Source organism: Plectropomus leopardus, chromosome 2 (genome assembly GCF_008729295.1).
Source record: "Plectropomus leopardus isolate mb chromosome 2, YSFRI_Pleo_2.0, whole genome shotgun sequence".
In the NCBI taxonomy this organism is placed as follows: Eukaryota; Metazoa; Chordata; class Actinopteri; order Perciformes; family Serranidae; genus Plectropomus; species Plectropomus leopardus.
Window position 1 is genome coordinate 32989354 of NC_056464.1, and position 20788 is coordinate 33010141.

Sequence of the window (20788 nt, forward strand, 5' to 3'; positions counted from 1 at the left end):
AATGCCTGAAAGCATTGTTGCATTACAGTTCACAGGAGCCTATTTTATACTTTTAATTGTCAACTATCACCTGAAATTTGTTTTCTTTATATAAAAATACATTTAAGCCATAAATTGGTGCGTAAAACTTCCCCAGAATGCAAGAAACTAGGTGTTTGATGCTCAATTTAAACTTCACATGTAACTGTGACAAAAGTATGGAGGCCTAGTTGTTATTACCTACTTTCCTTTCATTGGTGTTCACAGAGTTAACTTGGCCCTAAACTCTGAGCATTTTATTGTAATAGATTGAGATACGAGTCAAAGCCTCAGAAGTTGCTTCCTGGATTCTCTGATTCCTTATTTCACTTTCCTTATATTTCCCTCCTTCTCTGTCTGTGATCCCACTGACTTTTGGGTTGTTTGTCTTGCAGCAATCTGAGAATCAGAGCTGCAGCTCAGTGAAGCAGTTCTGTGTCTAAAACTCCTAATAACTATGTAACGTAATTTTAAGTATGTATAGATGATAATTATAAACATAGATTTCCCCGAGCTTTTTCTTTTTTTCTTAGACATTTTTATAACGTTTCTTAATAAGAATATTAATAATGATTTTCTAAATCTGCAACTTTCTTGCAATTTGTGGGAAAACAAAAAAACACTGTGTACAATATCAATAAAAACAGGATGCAATGATTTGCAAATCCCATATTTTATTCAAAATAGAATATAGAAAACATCTCAAATGTGCAAACTTAGAAAATGTACCATCTAAGGAAAAAACATGTAATTTTGAATTTCATGGCAGCAATGCTTCTCAAAAAAGTTTTACCATGTTAACCATTGTGTAACATCCCTTCTTCTTTTAACAACAGTCTGTAAGCATCTGGGAAGTGAGGAGACCATTTGCTGGAGTTTCGGGGGAGGAGTGCTGTGCCGTTCTTGTCTGATGCAGGATTCTGTCTGCTAAACAGTCCTGGATCTTCTTTGCTGGATTTTTCATTTTATGGTGCGCTAAATGTTTTCTGTTGGTGAAAGGTCTGGACTGCAGGCAGGCCAGTTCAGCGCCCGGGCTCTTCTACTGTGAAGCCATGCTGTTGTGATGGATGCAGTATGTGGTTTAGTATTGTCTCACTGAAATATGCAAGGCCTTCCCTGAAAGAGACATTGTCTGGATGGGAGCATACAGTATGTTGTTCTAAAACCTCTGTATACTTTTCAGCATTGATAGTGCCTTTCCAGATGTGTAAGCTACACACACCATGGGCACTAATATCATCATAGAGTGCATTTGATAATCTCGCACCTGTTGTTATTGTATTATGACATGCGTCTGTTTCCATTATTGCTGTGCCTCTCTCCCCCTCCCCTCTCTCTTTATACTATACTTTGACTTTTTTATGAGATCTTTATGCCACAGAGTACTATTATATCTTTGCTGAGATTTTTACAGCATACTACACTATGATTTTTTTTATCTAACCTTTATGAGACAGTACACCATAACTTTTTGTGAAGTTTCTTCAACTTTGAAAATGATTAAGCTATAGAAAATAGTAACATATTAACATTGTCTTTCACAGTAGAGTTACTTTTTGAGTAATTAAAATTTTTTTTATACATACTCCACTACCAGAGAGACTGTGAAACAGACATACTGATTAGCAGATTACTGTAGTTGTAGGCTACCATGACGACCAGGGCTTGTGCGTCTTAAGGAGAATTCTGCTCTCTGATTGGCCAAAAGCTTAGAGCACAAAGTCCCTCATGCAGGTGACACAGAGCCACTCACTCACCCGCGTCTCTTCTCACACAGGAGGCAGAGGATGGTTAACTGAGGACCAATGTATGGAGATTCAACAGGTATGTGCTCAATTAATGCTTGTCCACTTTGCATTCAGTTCACTTAAAGTAAGTCTAAATACATTTTTTTATTTTATGGTTTAGCTTAAATTGTGTCTTTTTTTGATAACCTATAACTTATATGAAGTTAATTATATCAGCCCATTTTGATGTAATACTTACTCACGATGTTTATTTATCTTTGACTATTTTTTCTTTTGGGACTGAAGTAGAAATCTTACATATGCCTCAGATCTTTTAATCAGTGGATGTTTTGTGTATTTTGTAAAGCATTTAGACTGTTTGGAGCAGATAATCTTTATCACAAAATGTCCTGTTGCCTACTGTACTTTCACCTGAATCTCAAGGCACAGGGTTGAATGCCAGGTAGTGAGGGTTAAAGTAGTAAACTTAAAAAAAGATCAAAGACGATTTCACTCAGTTGCATAATCCATTTAAAACAGTGCAGTGAGGATAATAAAAAGCTTGGCCAGTCGCTCTTTTATAGCCACAATCAAAACTGCACTGTGTTATTGGAGCAGAGATTAATGCTCTAAGGAGTCTGACCTGGGCACTAAAATTTTATTGCCACAACCTCTACTCATCATTGTTGCTACTGTGTTGATAGGTGAATGGAGATAACATTATAATCACCCGTGTCCTTTCACTGGAAATGGTCAACAGGAGTTAATGACTAACCACAGTCTTACTAGTCTGAGGTTTTGTTATGACAAAGGGAAAAAAAAAAACAAGTCGGTGTACACACTTGACAGCAAAGGAATTATATAACACTTTGGGAAAGCAAATTTGATTACCAAAACCCAGTGGCTTAAAGGTTTTCAATTTTCTATCAGTGTTGTTATTTGCATGCGATAAATCCAGATTGTATCCGTTTACAGTAATAACTATCTGCATGCAGCAGGACAAATGGGGACATTTACATATTTGTATGGTGATTGGGACTTTATGCTTTGCCATGTCATCTCATCCCTGCAAAAAAGTTAGTCAGTCAGTGGACAGGAGTGCTTTTGTGCCTCACTTGGCTCATCTAGCAGCCCTTCTCTCTCAGGTATTGAAACGTATCCAAAAGTCAATTTCTTTTCACCAGGATCAGCTTAATAGTAATAAGTAAAATGCATTTAATCTCTAAAAATGTGTTTGTTCAGGGAGAAATCTGACACTTAAAGATTCAATTTCAAAACTTATTTAAACTAAAAAAGTGTCTCCCATTGTCAGAATAATGTCTACATTTTAGCATCGTCAGCAGGAAATCAATCCCTAATCACAGTATTACAATTTATATTGTCTTTGTAGCTCACCATATAAAACTAAGATACTGTCTGTAGATGAACATGCATCCAAATTAATAATGTTGCAGTGAGACAGCATGGTCAAACTGGATATCATATAGCTTTCAGGGGATCATTGCTGCTGCCTCCACTCCCTCTGAAACTGATCCGGCTGAGGAAGATTAGGAGTGGCATGTATGCTGTAATCTGAGTCACATGCAGTTAGACGAGTTAGATATCTGTCAGAAATGTGCTAAGCTACGATACTCTGTCATTCTGTCCAAACGGCAGAAAGCTGCTGGACATGTAAAACATACCACAGGGTTACACAGGATGAAAGGATGATGTGGATGAAATTATATTAGGTCAACATATGAGACTGACTGATTACAGCATTTTCTAGATTTCTAAATTGCTCAAACATGACATGTCCATTTAAACACATGTATCTTTAAAAGGACCTTTGAATTAATATTAACCATAGGCATTAAATACTATACTCTTTCAGATAGACTTTCAGGCAACCATTAGTGAGCACTTTTGCCGGTCAAGTATGATAACGTACTTGTACAATCTTCAGACTACATTAAATAATCATTCAGCTTTTTGTTTTAAAAAGAAGTAGAGCTTTAATATCTTTGAGCTACAAAAACAGTCAAGTGTTGCCTTCACAAGCTATCTTAACAGGAAATCAGACCTAAAACACTGTATACATATAAAGATGTTGTGAAAATAATACTGTAAATTTATTTTTCTTTTCTTGCACTGAAATGGTTGGTCTTTTGCAGTGTAGCGGTTTGACCACAAAACTTCAAAACAGCAATGACAAACTATACCTTTGAGCAAATAAATTATCACTGTTTACTCAAATGAAACTTAACAATAATGGATTGCCTATCCAGATGAGGTTTAGATAGTTTAAATATTTTTAATTCACTCTTAATAGTTTTTCCCACTAAATATATTTTTCATTGAGCAGTTATATTTCATATACTTGTGCTGTCAAGACTAAAGTCATGTTTCTTACAATTGAGCATGTAGCGTTTGACTCATTAGGAAATTGAATAAATTAACATGCACAGAATGATATCCAAATAACATAATAAACAGGAAGAGTAAAGAAATACCTAAATATGGAAAATAACACATAGAATCAGTACATACAATAACGCTTTGCCTATCATGGGATATTATAAATGAGTTTTAAAGGGCTAATGATGCCATTAAAGTAACCAAATAGTAATTTAAATCCTGGGTTGACATAACTGACATATTTGACACTATTTAAACATAATCCTGAGTTGGATCAGTTTGATCTGGAGCTGCCCAATCCTCTGTGGTGTTGTTTGCTCTTCATTTTCCTTCCTCTCCATGACTGCATAAAATCTCTGGAAACAAATGTCTGGCTTACTGGGCTCCAGGCCACATGTTGTTAATCAATGTCTGTGCACATTGTACTATCCATTATTTATTAATTATAGAAGAAACCAAAGTCCAAATTGTTTTACAGCTTAAGATTGTCCGGTGGCTGTTATATCAGATGTGGTCAAAGCTCTGGACTTAAGAAATGTGGTTGAAGGACATTTTTACAGATAATACTGAATAGCGCAGTCTGCTTTTGTGCATTATTTTGGCAAACTCTAACCAATGATTTTCTTTACTTGAAGTGTATGTTGAGCCCTGTAAAATGTATGTGTTGTCTTTTTTGCTGGGCATCTATATGGGTTTTTGCACTACATATTCTGAAATATCTAATTAAGTTTTACTGCAAAACTTTTTTTTTTAAGATTATAAATGTTGACCTTCTGTGTTCTTTATCCTTTTTGGCCAAAGTGGTCTGGACATTGTAGCAATCTGGTCATTTCTCAAAAACAAAATACCAGTTGAAAAAAAAAAACACACACTAATGTCTAATTGGAATAGTCTGGATTTCTCACTACTGTTATTATATCTGTCGTTGGAGTGGTATATTGGATTTACTCTAAAAATTTTATTGTTTTTCTAGCATGCTGGGCTGTTTCTGAATTAAAATTTAAATTTCAGCAACTTGTTAGAAACTGCCTTTCTAAGACATGTAAAAGCTTCCAAATTCACAGGTGGGGTATGTACTGATATTCTTACACCGTCAAACAAAACATAAAAAATCTCTTTAGTTTGTGTTAGCCACAGACCATATTTCAGGCATCTAACCAAAAACGCATTCAAAAAACCCTACTGACTTTGAGATGAAGGAACCGCAAGTGCAAAAATGTTAAATATTTTTTGGGTTTAAGGACTCCAGCACTACTCTACCGAGCCATCATAGCACCATACCAGTGTGTTTTCTAGTGCATCCATCCTCAGTGCTTTGTAAACTGGATACCCTTTTCTGCTAATTAGAAATTGCTGCATAAGGTTACCACTTGAAAACACAAAAGTGAACTGTAAGGCAGCATTGCAAGGAAGATGCATGATGCAATTGTATAGAATTTTAAGGGAAATTCCCACTGCTATCCTTGAGAAACTCCATAGATTTCATACTATGCAGAAATGCATGCAAATCAATAGCTATTTTTAATAAAGAACAACTGAAAACCCATAGAAAATGGTCCACAGAGATATGAAGAATAGTGAATGTGATTGAAAAATGAAATTGAGTATGGTCCATCAAATAGAATTTACTTTTGAGTGCCTATTTTAATAACTTTGCTCTGCCAACCATGTAGAGGAACAACTAGTTTTAAATCACCATGTACTCCCTTTTCACAGAGTGAAACGTAACAATCTGTGCCACTAACCTCGGATAAACCAGGGCACTAAGATGCCCAAAAGCGATACCTGGCCAGGTGGCATTGGATTGGAGACGATGACTGGCATGGACAGCGCTGGCAGCTGTGACAGCGTGGTCAGTGCCAATTCTGGCTTTGTAAGTTACTGACCTGATCTTACCTTATCCTATTGAATTTGAGAAACCTATTAGTGCTACTTCAACTCATTTTACAAAACACATTATATCTAGAAAATATCATGTGAGTCATAGAACTTAAGGGCTTCTCTTCTGGGGACTTTTTGGGGTATTTCCCTGTGGATTTTTGGTCAAAGGTAAAGCCTTACTTTTATGTCTTACAGAGTGATGATAGTCTAGAGCACCTGTCTGCTGAAGAAAAGGCCTGCCTCATGTTTTTGGAAGAGACTATTGAGTCTTTGGATACCGAGGAGGACAGTGGACTGTCCAATGACGAACCTGACCAACTGCCCAGCCCGGGCAACCTCGCTACCAAACTGGCTGACCTGTCAGCCTCTATGAGCAAAAACAAGCTCAACAGTAGGTTAATGACTAGGCACAAATCAGATTTAGATTAACAGTCGCCAATTAAATACTTTCTAATGACCAACATCTGCTTGTTTGTCTTTCAGGTCCATTGAAACATTCCTCTAAGCAGCCAATAAAGGAAAATTTTGACACAAAATCCTTGCAGAGCTATCTGGTTCCTACACCTCTGGTCGTGGCAAACAGCACTCCATGTACTCCACCAAAATCGGGTGTCCCTCCAGACAAAAACCTCAGCTCTAAGCCTCACTTCACTGCTTCAAGCAACAAATCTGATCACAAACACAGCCAGCAACCTGTTGCTCCCCAAGTACCTTTAGAGGTTAATGTTGTGATACCGCCTCTCACCAAACCGAGGGAACACTCAGTCAAGACAGCTGAAGGTTTACCTAGAGGTCCTCTGTCCTATGATGCACTTGTTCATCTGCGAAGGAGTGCTTCCACAAAGAAGACACCTCTATGTCCCAAAATTGATCATACTATAGACTTGGACAAACACCTTCCTATCACAGAGGAAGGCCCAAACCTCAGAAATGTACCAAGATCTGGCAAATCCCACTCAGAAGCACTGAAGTCTAAGGAAGGTCCCCCAGTTGTACCCCCCAAACCTAAAAAAATCCCTGCCAATATATCAGTTGAAACACAAAAAGAAGCCGCTGTAACCTCAGACTCTTCATACAATATCAAGAATGCAAGAGATCCCAAGGCCGTGAGACTGGAAGCTTTGCAGAAGCTGGGCCTCCTGAAAGACCAACTGCCAGAGGACGAGACAGAATCCACTCTGCCTCCCCCTAAATCTCACTCCTCTCTGCACCCCACACCCAACAGATTTACATCTAGTGTTAATCCATCAAGAAGTCCGTCGTTTTGTCATTCTCAAGTGCCCCCGGAGCCCAAGAACAGGCCTCTGCAGAGCAGTGCCAGCTTCCATCACTACTCCAGACGTGACCAACAGCCTGTGCTTGCATCACATCCCGCTCAGTCCAATGGATTGAAGGCAGCTAGTCTGGAGCGCTCTGCGACCCTGGACCACCAAAGAAACAGTGGAAACTGTCAGCCTCCCAAACCCTCAAACTCTGTCCCATATACAGTGATGGTGGTTCCTGGGATGGGAGTTGATCGGAAAGAGGCACTCAGAAAACTTGGACTGCTCAAAGACTAAAGCGGGTAAACAGCAGGAGTCTGCCTGCGTAAACGCAGTGCTCAGAAAGAGTTCAAGAGTACTATCAGCTTAAAGAGAGTTAGAGCATTAAGCGGGAACTTGGCATTTGACACTTTGGCAAACTAAATTAGGAGAGGATGAAGAAACCCTGAGGATTTTTTTGAAGTGGGGTTGTATGAGGTACATCTACATAAGCTAGTCAGTGTATTATCTACAGTAGATGGCAGTCGGCATGCCAATTTGAAGAAGCAAAAGTACCACCACCGAATCTATCCATGCACTGATGTGGACAGGGGTTTGCAGCAAACTGTATTTTTAACTCTTAAAAAAAAAGGACTTCCAATAGAAAAATCAAAATAAGTTCAAGTGGACACTGTATTGAGAATATTTTCAAGACTTTATCTTGCTGTCAAATAGCCCTTTCTTTTGGCACCACATGCCGTAAACTCCCCTATTCCTACGCATCTCTTTCTTTTGACTTGTTCAATCTCCCTCTTCTGTACACTTTGATTTGTAGAGGTATCCTCTTGTCACCACAGTGCACAGCATTATGTTACTGTCATAGTGACTTTTTTTTGTTCTTGTATTTGTTGTCTTTTTCATAGACCGCTTAAAGTCTGACCCAAACAGCTGAACTGTCATAATACAGAGTGCAGCAAAGCTACGCTTAATGTATAGTAATACATTCTTCAGTTGAGAAAATGTAGTGCTAATGGAAAGGGCTGTGAAATTATTCTTAATATAGCATCCAGTTAGACTAACAATATTTTTTTTAAGGTAGGCCTTTTTATAGGAGGATAAAAACACATTTTGCTGCTGTCTGTGTTCACAGCATTACAGCAGCAACACAACAGTACACTTCTGTGTCAGCATTTTTGCCTCCTTCTCCAAACTGAGGGCACGCTGACTGCAATGTATTAAAGATAACACACTGACTATGGATTAGTAGCTCATACTCATGCACTATATGCACACAAAAGTTCCTGGCTAAAAGAAACAGTTCTATTTTTAAGCCTCTATGTGCACAAAAAACAACATTTTATAATGGTGTTAACATACTGGAGCAAGCCATATTGTGGCTCTGCATTAACTGTATTCTTCCTCTTACTGCCGTAACATGCTCCATTGTACTTCTACTTAAAGGAAACATCAACCAGTCAACAGAATTTGTACATTACTGATCATTTCATAATTCACAGATGTGCCTATAATTGGATTGTTGAGTACACTCTTTGTAGTAAAGCATCAAAGAGGAAGATCATAATTATTGTAAAACAAAATTTTGAAAGTGTTTTGGGGTGATTTTTTCTTTTGGTGTTTTCTCATCTTTAGAAGCATTCAGGAGCATGTTATTAATGAAATCTGATGCATCATTAGCTCACTGTCTTGTTTCAGCTACTATTTTATACAGTATGATAGATGTTTTACAAATGTTTGAACAGCTGTGTCCATGTGACTGCCTTTATTGTACCAGGGAAATTCATCCAAAATTTAAAACAGTGGTTATTTTTACCTACTCTTCAACATGAATACCGGTGAAAAATAAAGAAATCTGTATGTTACTGCATATCGTTATCTTTATCCTCCCAAGTTTGAATACAGTGTCATGCCTTCTTGACTTTACAGTTGGTTAACTGGAGTGCTTGAAGGTTCTGTTTATAACTTTTAGAAAATCCTTATTTAGTAACAGCTTTCTCTGAGGCCAGTAAGTGAACTGTAGTCAGCATCCTCAGCTCAACGGGCATCGGAAAAACGATGACGTGACATAGCAACATGAAACTGAACCCGAGTGACTGGCATCATGTTGATAGAATACTGAAAAATAAATTTGTTATATAGAATAATTTACAATAACTTTATCAACCAATGCCATGAAGCAAAAAATGGCAGCTCTATACAGCATAACTTTACAGGTAGCTGGCTAGCTTTAGCTGAGGTTACTGTTAGCCAACTTGTTGCCCAGCTAGTTGTAACCTCGGCTACGTCCAAAAGGGGTTGTGTTACCATGTTCACAAGAAGTGACTATATTGTTTGGATAAATTAGCAGACTTTATCCACTCAAGACAGCATTTTGCAGTTAGCTAGCTGGCCATTTGTCCATGTTAGCAAGCACTAACTTTAGCCAGCTAACACCACAATATTACAATATATTTCACGTCAGTGTCTGCTCTAGCATTTTTCACAGCATCAGAGGGCAATGAAATTAATTATATGAGGCACTGATCTTAATGAATTTAGTGTTTATCAGATCACATATGACAAAAAAAATAGCTAGAACAACCCAAAGTACTTTTGTCTCTCTTACCACGGCTCTGAGACATCACTTTGCCAGCAGGAGAGCTTACAAAATGTAATATTATATTGAGGAAATACAACATGTGTAAAACTCTGCGGTGGTGTCTGTGTTTGGTCATTTGTTGACATGTGCAGGCTCCATTTCTAAGCTTACATTATCAGTGTTGCTCACGCAGCACTGGCTGTAGTGGAGCTGAAGAGAGGCAAGGCACTTGGCAATGTGCATATTGTCAATTCAATAAAAGGCCGTTTTAGGCAACTGAGAAAGTTGGGGAAGGTCTCAGTTTTTAAGTACAATCCATTCACCAATTGGCAATGAAAAGCGATTAATACATGTAAAAGGTTACCTAAAAAGGCCTTTTCAGACTGAGTTTTTAGACTTAGTGAGTAACAAAGAAGCAAAGAACCTTTAATTCAGTCAAACCACCATCCCTGCAAACCCACACAGTGGATTTACGTCCCAACTCCATCCAGCACTCCACTTACACAATGACTATCAGTTAAACTACTCATCTTACATGCCACTCGAGCAACGAGAAAAGCCTGCTCAGCTGTTCTTCCATTATCCGATTATCCTGAGCCCCACCTCTGCGTGAACTTAGCAGACCTGTGCTCTCCCTTCTCTGTTTTCTCAATAACCCTTGCATGTAAGACCTCTAATTCCTCAGTCACTCATTCATCCCCATTATATCTGCTGGCTCATACGCGATTCTAATTCCTGCCACTGAGTTATTTGAAAGGCTGAGCATTTGTTATGCAACACTCTTGAATTAGTGTGTGGTTAATTGCCACGAGAGACGATTACAGTTGCCTTCTGTAGCGGTATCTCAGTAAGGCAAGGGGCTCGCCTGATGGGCCTGTATCTGTGTCTAGTATGTCTGCACACAGGCAAACAAAGGGTGTCAAATTTGGAAACTGACACGGGTCTCTGCCGGTCAAGTAATATTAAACAATGGAAGAAGAAATCAGGCCATAGCCAAATTTAGAAATATGATACTCAGAGAGAAAAGTGAGCTCCAGAAAGGATTGAGTTTATCAGTAGAGATGCAAATGCAACTACAGTGTTTGATATGTTGCTGTTTTAAAAAATAAACACAGACTGCATTATGAATAACTCCTGTACCGCCTACACTAAAAACATAGACTCCATCATGGGATTATTTAATTCAATTTATTATTAAAATAAATCTATGTAACCTTTTTATTTGGCATAAAAAGCCATTTTCAAGCTTATCAAATATGCCTAAAGAATAGATTCTGTTGTGTTCTTTCATTTTTATAGGCTTACGCAACAAAATCCACAATGCTGACCCCAGAGGTCACAGCAACATGAGATAACGGTCAACTACCTGTTAACACTGCTGCCTTGACAACAGCCCCTCCGACCTATTTATGATTGTGCAGTCATCCATTTATTGCAAACTAAAAAACCTGTCTGTCATGTTGTTGTCTGAGATCTTGTTTTTTCTTTTTTGAGATCTTATTATTTGATCTAAAGCCATTTAAACTTTGCATGTTTAAATGAAATGAAATATGCCACAAAGTGGATAAATTATTTCATTTTATTTCATCTAAACAGCAGCAGGTGCAGAATTTTAGATTTTAAATGAGGAACAAGTTTGTGGTTCACAATCAGTGACAGCAGGACACATCGGGAAGTTAAATCTTACAGTAGCTGGACTTTGAGTGTCACCGTGCATGAGTCACAAGATTTTAGGGACAGTGCAAAGATTTGAGGGTAGTATCATACTGTAGGTAGCTTTTAAACATATTTGATTTCAAACACGACAAACTTGACATAAAATGTCCACAAAAGGTGCCTGTATAAATTCATGGTTCACATGGGTCATTAAAAATTCCTTATTTAATAATTTAACTGTATGTGATTAATTGCGGTGTATAAAAGCTTCAAAGTCAAATAACAGAAGACAGTGAGATGTGTATGAGTACTGTAGGGTATGGGAACTATTCTTTCAAATCCCCTCGTTATGGATTTGAGATTTGCTTTTTTTGCGCTTTACCTTACCATTGGACACCGGGACACCCAAAGACTCTAGGCGGAAGGGACGTGGCAGGACAGAGTCAGAGCTGACAGGCAGGTTCATGGTGGGAACACTTACAGAGAGATGGGTCGCCCCGTTAACAAGGGGAGGAGAGTGGATGGCTGTAGGAGAAGAGCTCCGTCAGTTGATAAAACCAGCACAAGAGGGGAAGGCACAGAAATGTAAACTGGTTTGGCTTGACTGCTGTACAAAGTCTCTGCATTCTATAAAAAAATCTGGTGATCCATTTTCTAAATCTGATTTCAATAGTTTTCTCTCCTATGTTTATGACTTAAGAACAAGTGAAAAAAAAAATCTGGGATCATATTTTGTCTTTCTCTCATCTGCAAAAACAGGTAAGAGAGAAAAAAAAACTGCTCTTGCAGGTGAATTATTTTTTTCACAGGACTATTTTTTTCTGAGTGATTGTTATTGTAATTTCCATTTTGGGCACAAGAGGCTGAATGACTAAAAAAAAACACCTGACAAAACCAAAACAAAAACAAACATAACAAAAACATATCTATTGTTTTCTGACTCATTGCAACCATCTACTGTCTTTTTTGAACATTAAAGGTAAAATATTCTCCAATCTTAACATGTCGACTTTTGTACCATTGTTTACATTTTTTTGATCTTGTCTTATTACTCTGCCCCAACCGACACTTTCTAACCTAATCACAGAATGATGAAAACCGTCAGATTTACCACAGTGAAAATGAAGTGATTGTGATTTTTTTCTTACTGTGTGCCTTTGTAGCTTCGCGTCCAAGCAGTTGGCTCGCTCTCTTTGACTTGAAATAGCTGCTGGCGATGTTCTCACTGTCACTACGGTCCAGCATTTCCTTGTACCTGTCCTCTTCGACCTGCTAAAAAAACACAGGGTTTAAAACTCTGTGACAGCGTTTTAGTGTGTGTGAGCAAAATATGACGCATGAAACAAACAGAAATACACAAACACACCATGAATGGCTCGCCAGTATCAGCAGCCGAACCTCTGCCAGCAGACAGCTTTGGAGCAACAGCTATGAGACAGAAAGAAAGCAGGGTAATATTTAAGGGGAAAAAATCCACAAAACACATAAGATTTACACTTTCACAAGCTTCATCCCATAAGCTTCCACCACTTTTTTGTCGTCACACAATGCACCTGAAGGCAGTGTTGTTTTCTGCACCATCACGTCCGGCAGCCTCCAGGTGGCGCTGTCTTCATCCCAGACAGCTTCTTTCTTCAAGCGGTCCAGGTTGCTGTAGTTGCAGTCACGGCGCACCAGAGGCACCATACGCTCCAGCAGGCTGTGCAGTAACTGGCCCTCCCTCTCCAGCCGCCGAATCGTTGCTAAGTAGTCATCTCTCTCCACCGCGAACTCTGCCTGCAGGTCCCGGATCTCCAGTTTGGCTGCTTTCAGCTGTTACAACAGATTGAGGTGGTTTTAGGGCTGAATGACATAATTCAACACTGGAAGAATGTTTGATTTTACACTAATCAGCGTCTTCTAGTGTTAACCTTGCAAGATTTTCGGTACCCTGCACACCCTGAAACCATTCCTCCAAACCCAAAAAACTTGTTATATTTGTCCTACAGCGGCCGTGACCCACCTTGCCCTGGACCTTCACCAGCATTTGGCTTTTGGCATGAACTTCTTCCTGGATCGAGTTGTAGACGTTCAGCAGCACATTTTCACTCTCCTCACCGTTCTCGGACAGAGCACGGATCAGCTGGACTTTTCTCTGGTCGGCGAGGTTCTTCCTCTGCCTCTGTCTCTGCTGTAACTCTTTGTTTCTGGCCTGCTCTCCTCCGACCACCTCCTGCTCCAGCTGCTGCAGTCTGGGCAGAGATGGTAATTAAAAAGTGACTGACACTAGGCTGACAAAATCTGATGAAAAATCTGATAATGATATCAGCCTACTGTGATTGGTTCATGTTTTTAATAAAAACATACCACTAATATGTTTCTTGTTACAGATTACTTTAATTTAATTTCACTGTGTTTTATTTTATATATTTATTTTCTGGGTTAAATTGTGATAGACACATTCTGCCATCACACTGATGTCAGTATCAGGGGGATATTTTCATTACTACTTGTTTTTGTTAGCGGTTGAAAATAGTAAAATTAATCTCCTGGGCTCAGTTACTTTGGTCTGAGCCAAACTCTTGTATCCAAATGCACACAAACCTGGCGCACAGTCTGTATTCAGGCACATTTCATAAAAACAAAACAATAACTATTTCTGTGCAATTTCAGTATTAACTCTTCAACCAGCTGCTGCTTGTTGGATGTTCAGTAAAACATAGGACACACACAGAGTGACAATTTTTTGGGGAGAGTCAGATTTCACTCTTTTGTATATCTTCTAGAACAGACCAGAACCTGTATAGATGTAGGTAAATGTGAAGTAGGACACATTTACCTACATCCTACAAATATCTGTCAGGATGGACTACTTTTTTGAATGAATGTAATCAGATGTGGAATAGGACATTTTGTCAGGTGGCATAGTGGGATAAAGGACAGTTTGGATATGTTTATATATGTTGGATATGTCGTCCAGATGGGAGAAGTTTAAATGAGGAGGCCAGTGGATGCCTCTCATCACCCATGATGATTTATGTTGTTAATATCTCTGTCTCTGTAAATACATTCAATATTTGGCAATTTAATCCTCTACAGTTTACTGGTTGTCGTTATCGTTTTCCTTGTTGTGCATTTTTGTACTGCAGTTTATTTTACTTATGGACACCAATTCCAATATATATCTGCAATGAGCTGATATCAGCCAATATATAAAAGCATAACATGCTATTTCTATCACGTGTTGTTGTTCTTTGTGTTCACAAGAATATAACGGTCATCATAACAGACCGTTGTGATGACCTGCTCTACATTCTGTACAACCAGTGTTTCTCAAACGTAGGCATGAGTACCCCTAGAGGTACACTAGAGTACTGCAGGGGGTACACAGGATTTTTCTGAAGTTCAGTAAATCACATTTTATATTAAATCTTCCGATTTTAATGCAATTTTTAACTACCGCAACACATGGAATCACTTTCACATTTCGGTTTGTTCACTATGTGTTTTTACACAAATGCTCTGTTCTGGTTGCTGGGTGCTTTGCTTTAAAAAATATTTCAAAGGGGGTATACTATTATTCTGAAAACCAGTGTTGCACACAAAACTGGCAAAAACACAATGAAGAAAGACCTCTGTCATGAAGGGCAAGTGCTGCTGATTGTTGGTTACGTGTGTAAAATGTTTGCCCACAAACCTTTTCAGGACATGCTGCTGGTCCACAGGCCCTGCTGTGGTGACATCAGTTGAATCTCTGAGCGTGTCTCTGTCTGGACCTTTTTGTACACCGTCTGCTGCACCAGGTACATCGGACTGGCTCATCAACATGAGAAAATAATGCCCAATAAGTTTCTAATAATCCATATTTGTACTTCAAGCAGCTGTTCAACTTAGGAACTATACAGCTCAGCCACCAGATGAAAATGTTGGCGTTGTACATTTCTGCAAACCACAGCTAAGTTACTTACGTACATTTCATACATATGGTATCAACATTTTTGAAGTAAAGTAGTTCAGAGTACATGTATGTGAGTTTCTCCCCACAAGGAGAAGGGGATGGTGGATGGTGTGTATCCTGAGCAAAACAGCTGCAGACCAAGCAGCAGACTACTGTTCGTGACAAATGTGGGTTATTTTTTTAAGAGCAGGTCTTATAATTTCTAGGTGTGGTTGTGGCGACAAAACTGGGTATTCTAAGCGAAAACATGTTTTCCTAAACATTACTAAATGTTTTTGTCTGGCATAAAATTAAAACTTGAAGCGTAAAACAAACAGATCTGGTACTTATGAAACATAACATAGCTGTAGTTTGCAGAAACGTACAGGCCCGGCATTTTTTCTGGTGATTGGGTTGAGCACATGCGCACAAATGATTTGAATGATAAGTGATAGTGGTGGATGGTGCTAGTGAAAAGCACCTTGGTCAGGGACGTTTCTCCAGTCGTACTGTGGCACATGGGATCAGTGTCGTGGCTGACCTCTTCCTCGGTTACCTCCGTCATACAGCTGGAGTTCACTGAAGCTACAAACAAAACAAACCAGAGCCGTGTCTGCATACAGGGGGTGGACACTTCAACAGGAGCTTCACATAAACAATGCAATCATATGACAACACTGCCAATGTTCAGTTCAGACTTTGTCAGGGGTGATGATTTAAGCTTTTTTACAGAACAATGAGCAGTAAAAACCAATTTAGAAAAACTACTTGCCCTGTTGTTTGTTGGGGCCTGATGATTTTCTGCTCTCATTCTTTGGGACAGAGCTCCCCCTGCTGGCTCGAGCCTTCTCCAGATTATACAGCTTGGTTTCATAGGAGGAACGTAGGGCAGTGATGTCCTCCTGCAGCTTTGCTTTGGATTCCTGCTCTGCATTGTACTCAGCCTGCAGCTTGGCCAGCCTCTCTTCGTACTCCTGCGGCGAGAGCAGAATACAGTCCTATAAATCACCTGGTTCTTATACAATGTGTGCAAAGGTGTGCAGTGATATATTGGTGTGGGAACAGCCTGTACTCGCCTCTTTAATCTTCTCCTTCTCTGCTTCTGTGGTGCTGGACTGCGGCCTTGAAGGAACAGCGGGGGATGTCTCAGACAACTGACCAGCCAGCAAAGCTGCATGATCCACACAAGGACCAAAAGAAAAGAGTTTGTTTTTGCAAGACTGGTAATAAAAATCATTCCACAAAGAAGAAAATGCAAAAAAGAAGGTCACTAAGTATTTGCTATAAATTATTTGGCATCTCTAAATCAAAACGTCCCGAAATAACTTACAAAATCACTTACACTCAAGGTTAGCTGTGCCGAGCTGGCCTGAGATGAGGGCCCGCAACTTCTTGATCTCCTCCTGATACTCCCGCAGCAGAGCATCTTTGGGGTCCTCATTGATCCGAGGCCTGTTCTGGATGCTCTTGGCCCGATTGGCGTAGCGCAGCGTGCTCAGGCTCTCCTCGTAGTTGTTGTCAGCGGGGGAGAGACAGGCGATCATCAAGGTGCGGGTGTTACCTCCCAGAGAGTCCTGCAGCAGTCTGGTCAGCTTGGAGTCGCGGTAGGGGATGTATTTGGAGCGTCCGTCCACCAAGGCAGAGATGACGTTACCCAGGGCCGAGAGGGAGAGGTTGATCTTGGTGGCCTCGCGGAGTCGCTCACCTGTAGCGCCGGTTTTAGACTGACGCTCGCTACCAGCCAGGTCAACAAGGTTGAGTTTACCTGCTCGCAGATGATCCTGGCCAGCTGCGTCTGAGAATGTAGAGTGAGGAAAGGGAATGTAGAGAAAAATGTATAGTTTGTTAAAGATTTACTACGCAGGAGCATAGTAAAGGAGGAAAAAACAACAAAAATGTTGAGACATCTCCCTGTATTTGCTTATTTTCTTTTATTTTCTGTGTTTGGAGTGTTTATGGGAATGTACTCCCACAGTGCTCAGGTGAGGTCAAGCTTTACGAAAAAGTAGCAAACAGGTGTCAGACCATAAGCAGCAGGCATTCAAGAGACACAAACTGGAAAAACAGAAAATACAGCAACGCAAAACACCAAATGAAAGTGAATTTAGAGTTGACTTTTAATTTCACATATGCTGGCGATCTCATGTTCTTACACGCACATGTTTTCGCAGATGAAACGCCTCTTTCAGACACTGAACTAATTATCGACATGTTTCAACATGTTACAGGTATTGCATCATTGTGTGTGTGTTCACCTGTGTTGCAGATCTCCAGATGGATGGTGAAGATGGAGTGTGAGCGGGAAGAGTCCTTGTTCATCAGCGTGTAGCCCACTGCCCGGTTCCCCCAGCCCTGCTCTATGATTCTCTCACACTCCCCGACGCTGTGCACAGTGTGCATGGACAGGTCCCGCACATACACCCCACGCTCTGGATGCTCCTTCAGCTACGCAATCATCAACCACACAAAGAAAACACAATCCAAATCTGTGGCCTTGTGCAAACACCTTGACCTTCAAAGAATCATGGCACTACTGTTAAGTCACCATGGCAACTCGCACAGTATTGTGCACAAAGCATAAGGACAGTGTTCACAGAGAACAGTCTGGGAAACAAGTTTCATGATAATTGCGCTTAGTAAAGAACAATAAACTTACTGGCTTCTTATATTACACAGTGTAGCCTGATTTGTTTATGAACCTACCTCCAATTTATGTTTGGTGTCATTTCCCAAAAGGTCTCGGATTTCTTCGTTGTAAATCTCCAAGTAGGAGGCCCTCACCAAGAATTTTGTATTTTCTGCACACTAGCTTGCAGACAAAAACAAACACATAAAATTACCATGGCTCAGCACACAAAGCATAGACAAGCCTGGACAGAGGCTAGAGCCATCAGACTGAGGCAATCACACTGTAAAACTGGACAAGTTGATTTTAGTTTTTTTTTTTTAAATCTAGGAAACAGTTTGCCTCATTTACAGTAGCCTGAACACAATATTGATGACAACTATTAGTCTTAATTCATGTGTACTTTATATCTAATTGTTAAATTTACTTAAATTTTAGTTATATTTACTTGATTTTGTGCAATTGTTGCAACTTAAAAATGTCAAGTTTAATTAAATCAATCTTTCTAAGTTTTAGCAACTTCAGTAAAACCAAGTGAAATGTGCTATATATTTGTATTCTGTTGGTTGCAAACTAGTCAGTCACATTTGTATTTTCTTAAACATGTTAACAAAACAGAGCTTGCAGATCTCCTTACTGCATCATTGACAAAATCCTCTTCATGATAATCAAGTTAAGTCTGATTAACTTGGTTAACTGAAGTTGCCAACACTTAAAAAAGAACATGGTAATTTAAAATTTGCAAAAAGCTGCAACAACATTACAAAATTAAGTAAATGCAGCTTAATTTCAAGTAAACTTCACAATCAGATATAATGTAAACATAAACTAGGATCAAAGGTTATATTTACTTTCCTTTTTCAAGGTTAATCGGTTTACAAGATTATTTTAAGTAAAATCAACTTGATTTTACAGTGTTTGCATCACCTAGAAAAAAAAATTTCTGTAACACACGAATGGAGAAGACAATCCATGAATTCATGAGTGATACACGTTGCACAATTAGTTGCCCAACCTACCTGAATACTCTCAAAGACGTGCTCAAAGGCTCGAGGAATGACGCCCCTCTGGGCTGCAGGATCGGACACTCCCTGCATGGTGAAGGACTTCCCACTTCCAGTTTGTCCATAGGCAAAGATTGTGCCATTATATCCTTCAGTGACGCCCTATAAAAAATTAAAAAATGTGGCATGAGTGACCTTTTGCATGAGGTTTCTTTAAGACCAACACCTTGCTGACCTTTGCAAGTGACTGACAGCAGACTGTTAAGTAAATAATGAAGTCTGCAGTAATTAGCAATAAGATATAGCCTACAGTTGTTAGACGTGGGGTGTCCAGTGACCAATGTGCTTCCTTTATCACGCTTGGATCTCAAGCTTTGAATTTGCACCAAAAACATACAAATTCAACAAACACAATCAAAAGCGGTTGAAAGAGCTCACCTCAACCAAAGGATAGGCGATCTCGTTGTACATCTGCTCAGTGGTTTGATCAATGAAGTAGGTCCCATCAAAGGTGAACTGTTTGGGCGGCTCATCCACTGCATTGGGCTTCTCGATGAAGCACTGGCAGCGGTGCAGGTCCATGGACAGCACCATCGTAGAGCCCAGAGTCTTCTCCCTGTCATTCAGGGGCCTGCATCTGACCACCACCTTCACTGACTCTGACCCCATGTCTCAACATTCACTCCACAGCAGCGGGCTTTGTGCAGGGACAGCAGATAACAGTTAAAAGCAAAGAAAGACACTCAATTCTGCTTTACAAATACATGTCTATGCAGCTAAGTAGCAACAGGAACTTCATTAGCGTTCACCTAGATAATTAGATGACGAGCTACGAGTTATTAAAGTTCAGTGAGGACAGCTGACAAAAACAGGAGGCCAGGTACGACAATACTCACTGTAGATTAAATAAAAGTTAAGACAAAAATATTTCCAAGACACGGCGGACACATTGTCCTCGTCAGGTGTCGTTACAGGTCCCCAGCCATTCCTCTCTTCTTCCCACGGCGTTTTGAAGTTGCTAAGCAACTATATACAACCGTTGATGAAAAGAACGGCACCGAAGCGGCGGCCATTTTGGTGAGGTCGGAGTGAGGTCGAGCTTAGCAGGCTAACAGCGAGGGGGGAAAAATGCAAATATTTAATGTTTGTTTTAACGTAACAAATCTCGATTAATGATAGGTATCTTCGATGGACGAAGAAGTAGTCTCCTGATCCTATAATTCAGTAAAAATAGTAATAGTACAGTGTAGAAATAAAAATAATAGTCCTGCATTTAAAATGTTACAAAAAAAGTGTTAGCATCAAACTACAGCTTACCATATTTCATGGTTTTCACAATAGAACAAATACTGGACATGGAAACTAAATTAAATTTTTACAACAAAAAAAAAAAAAAAAAAAAAAATCCCAAAGAAAGACAAAAAAACCAAACATTTCAATCTACCCCAAGATTATTATTTTTTTTTAATTTTTTTTTTTTTTTTTGGATTGGTTAATTTTTGCCTCTCTTAGTTATTTTCTGTTATGTAATGGATGGTCCAGAGGGACAGAGCACCAACCTTATGTTGGCTATTAATTTTACTTGTAAAATGTGCAATAGACAGATAGATTAAAGGTTAAAAAAAACACAACTAAAAATAACCAAACCCAGCAATAAAGTAATAAAGCATGTAACCTGCATACACAGTGACAAGTTAAAGCACATATGTAAAATGGACCACTTCAT

The 20788-nt window shown here is 39.4% G+C and overlaps 2 protein-coding genes across 2 annotated transcripts; one reads left to right on the plus strand and one right to left on the minus strand.

Annotated features, from left to right (window-relative positions):
- Positions 1-1736: 1736 nt before the first annotated feature.
- zgc:158258 (uncharacterized protein LOC791186 homolog) lies at positions 1737-8733 on the plus strand. The gene is made up of 4 exons (XM_042509201.1): positions 1737-1842; positions 5859-6015; positions 6219-6414; positions 6507-8733. Exons 2-4 carry the CDS (start codon positions 5911-5913, stop codon positions 7580-7582), a joined length of 1377 nt encoding a protein of 458 aa, XP_042365135.1. The 5' UTR covers positions 1737-1842; positions 5859-5910; the 3' UTR covers positions 7583-8733.
- Positions 8734-11646: 2913 nt separating this feature from the next.
- Positions 11647-19736, minus strand: kif17 (kinesin family member 17). The gene is made up of 14 exons (XM_042509212.1): positions 19501-19736; positions 19078-19224; positions 18136-18237; positions 17688-17877; positions 16775-17227; positions 16509-16603; positions 16205-16406; positions 15914-16017; positions 15193-15308; positions 13519-13747; positions 13070-13328; positions 12883-12944; positions 12665-12785; positions 11647-12041 (listed from the first exon to the last, which is right to left on the minus strand). The coding sequence occupies exons 1-14, from the start codon at positions 19729-19731 to the stop codon at positions 11851-11853; spliced, it is 2502 nt and encodes an 833-aa protein (XP_042365146.1). The 5' UTR covers positions 19732-19736; the 3' UTR covers positions 11647-11850.
- Between the last annotated feature and the right edge of the window lie 1052 nt (positions 19737-20788).

Coding starts and splice junctions, on each gene's coding strand:
- kif17 (XM_042509212.1), bottom strand. CDS start 19,731: ATGGGGTCAGAGTCAGTGAAGGTGGTGGTCAGATGCAGGCCCCTGAAT. Junction 17,228..17,687: donor TCTGGAGATCTGCAACACAG/GTGAACACACAC, acceptor CTACATTCTCAG/ACGCAGCTGGCCAGGATCAT. Junction 12,042..12,664: donor CGAAGCTACAAAGGCACACA/GTAAGAAAAAAA, acceptor CTTCTCCTACAG/CCATCCACTCTCCTCCCCTT.
- zgc:158258 (XM_042509201.1), top strand. CDS start 5,911: ATGCCCAAAAGCGATACCTGGCCAGGTGGCATTGGATTGGAGACGATG. Junction 6,016..6,218: donor TCAGTGCCAATTCTGGCTTT/GTAAGTTACTGA, acceptor TATGTCTTACAG/AGTGATGATAGTCTAGAGCA. Junction 6,415..6,506: donor GAGCAAAAACAAGCTCAACA/GTAGGTTAATGA, acceptor TTTGTCTTTCAG/GTCCATTGAAACATTCCTCT.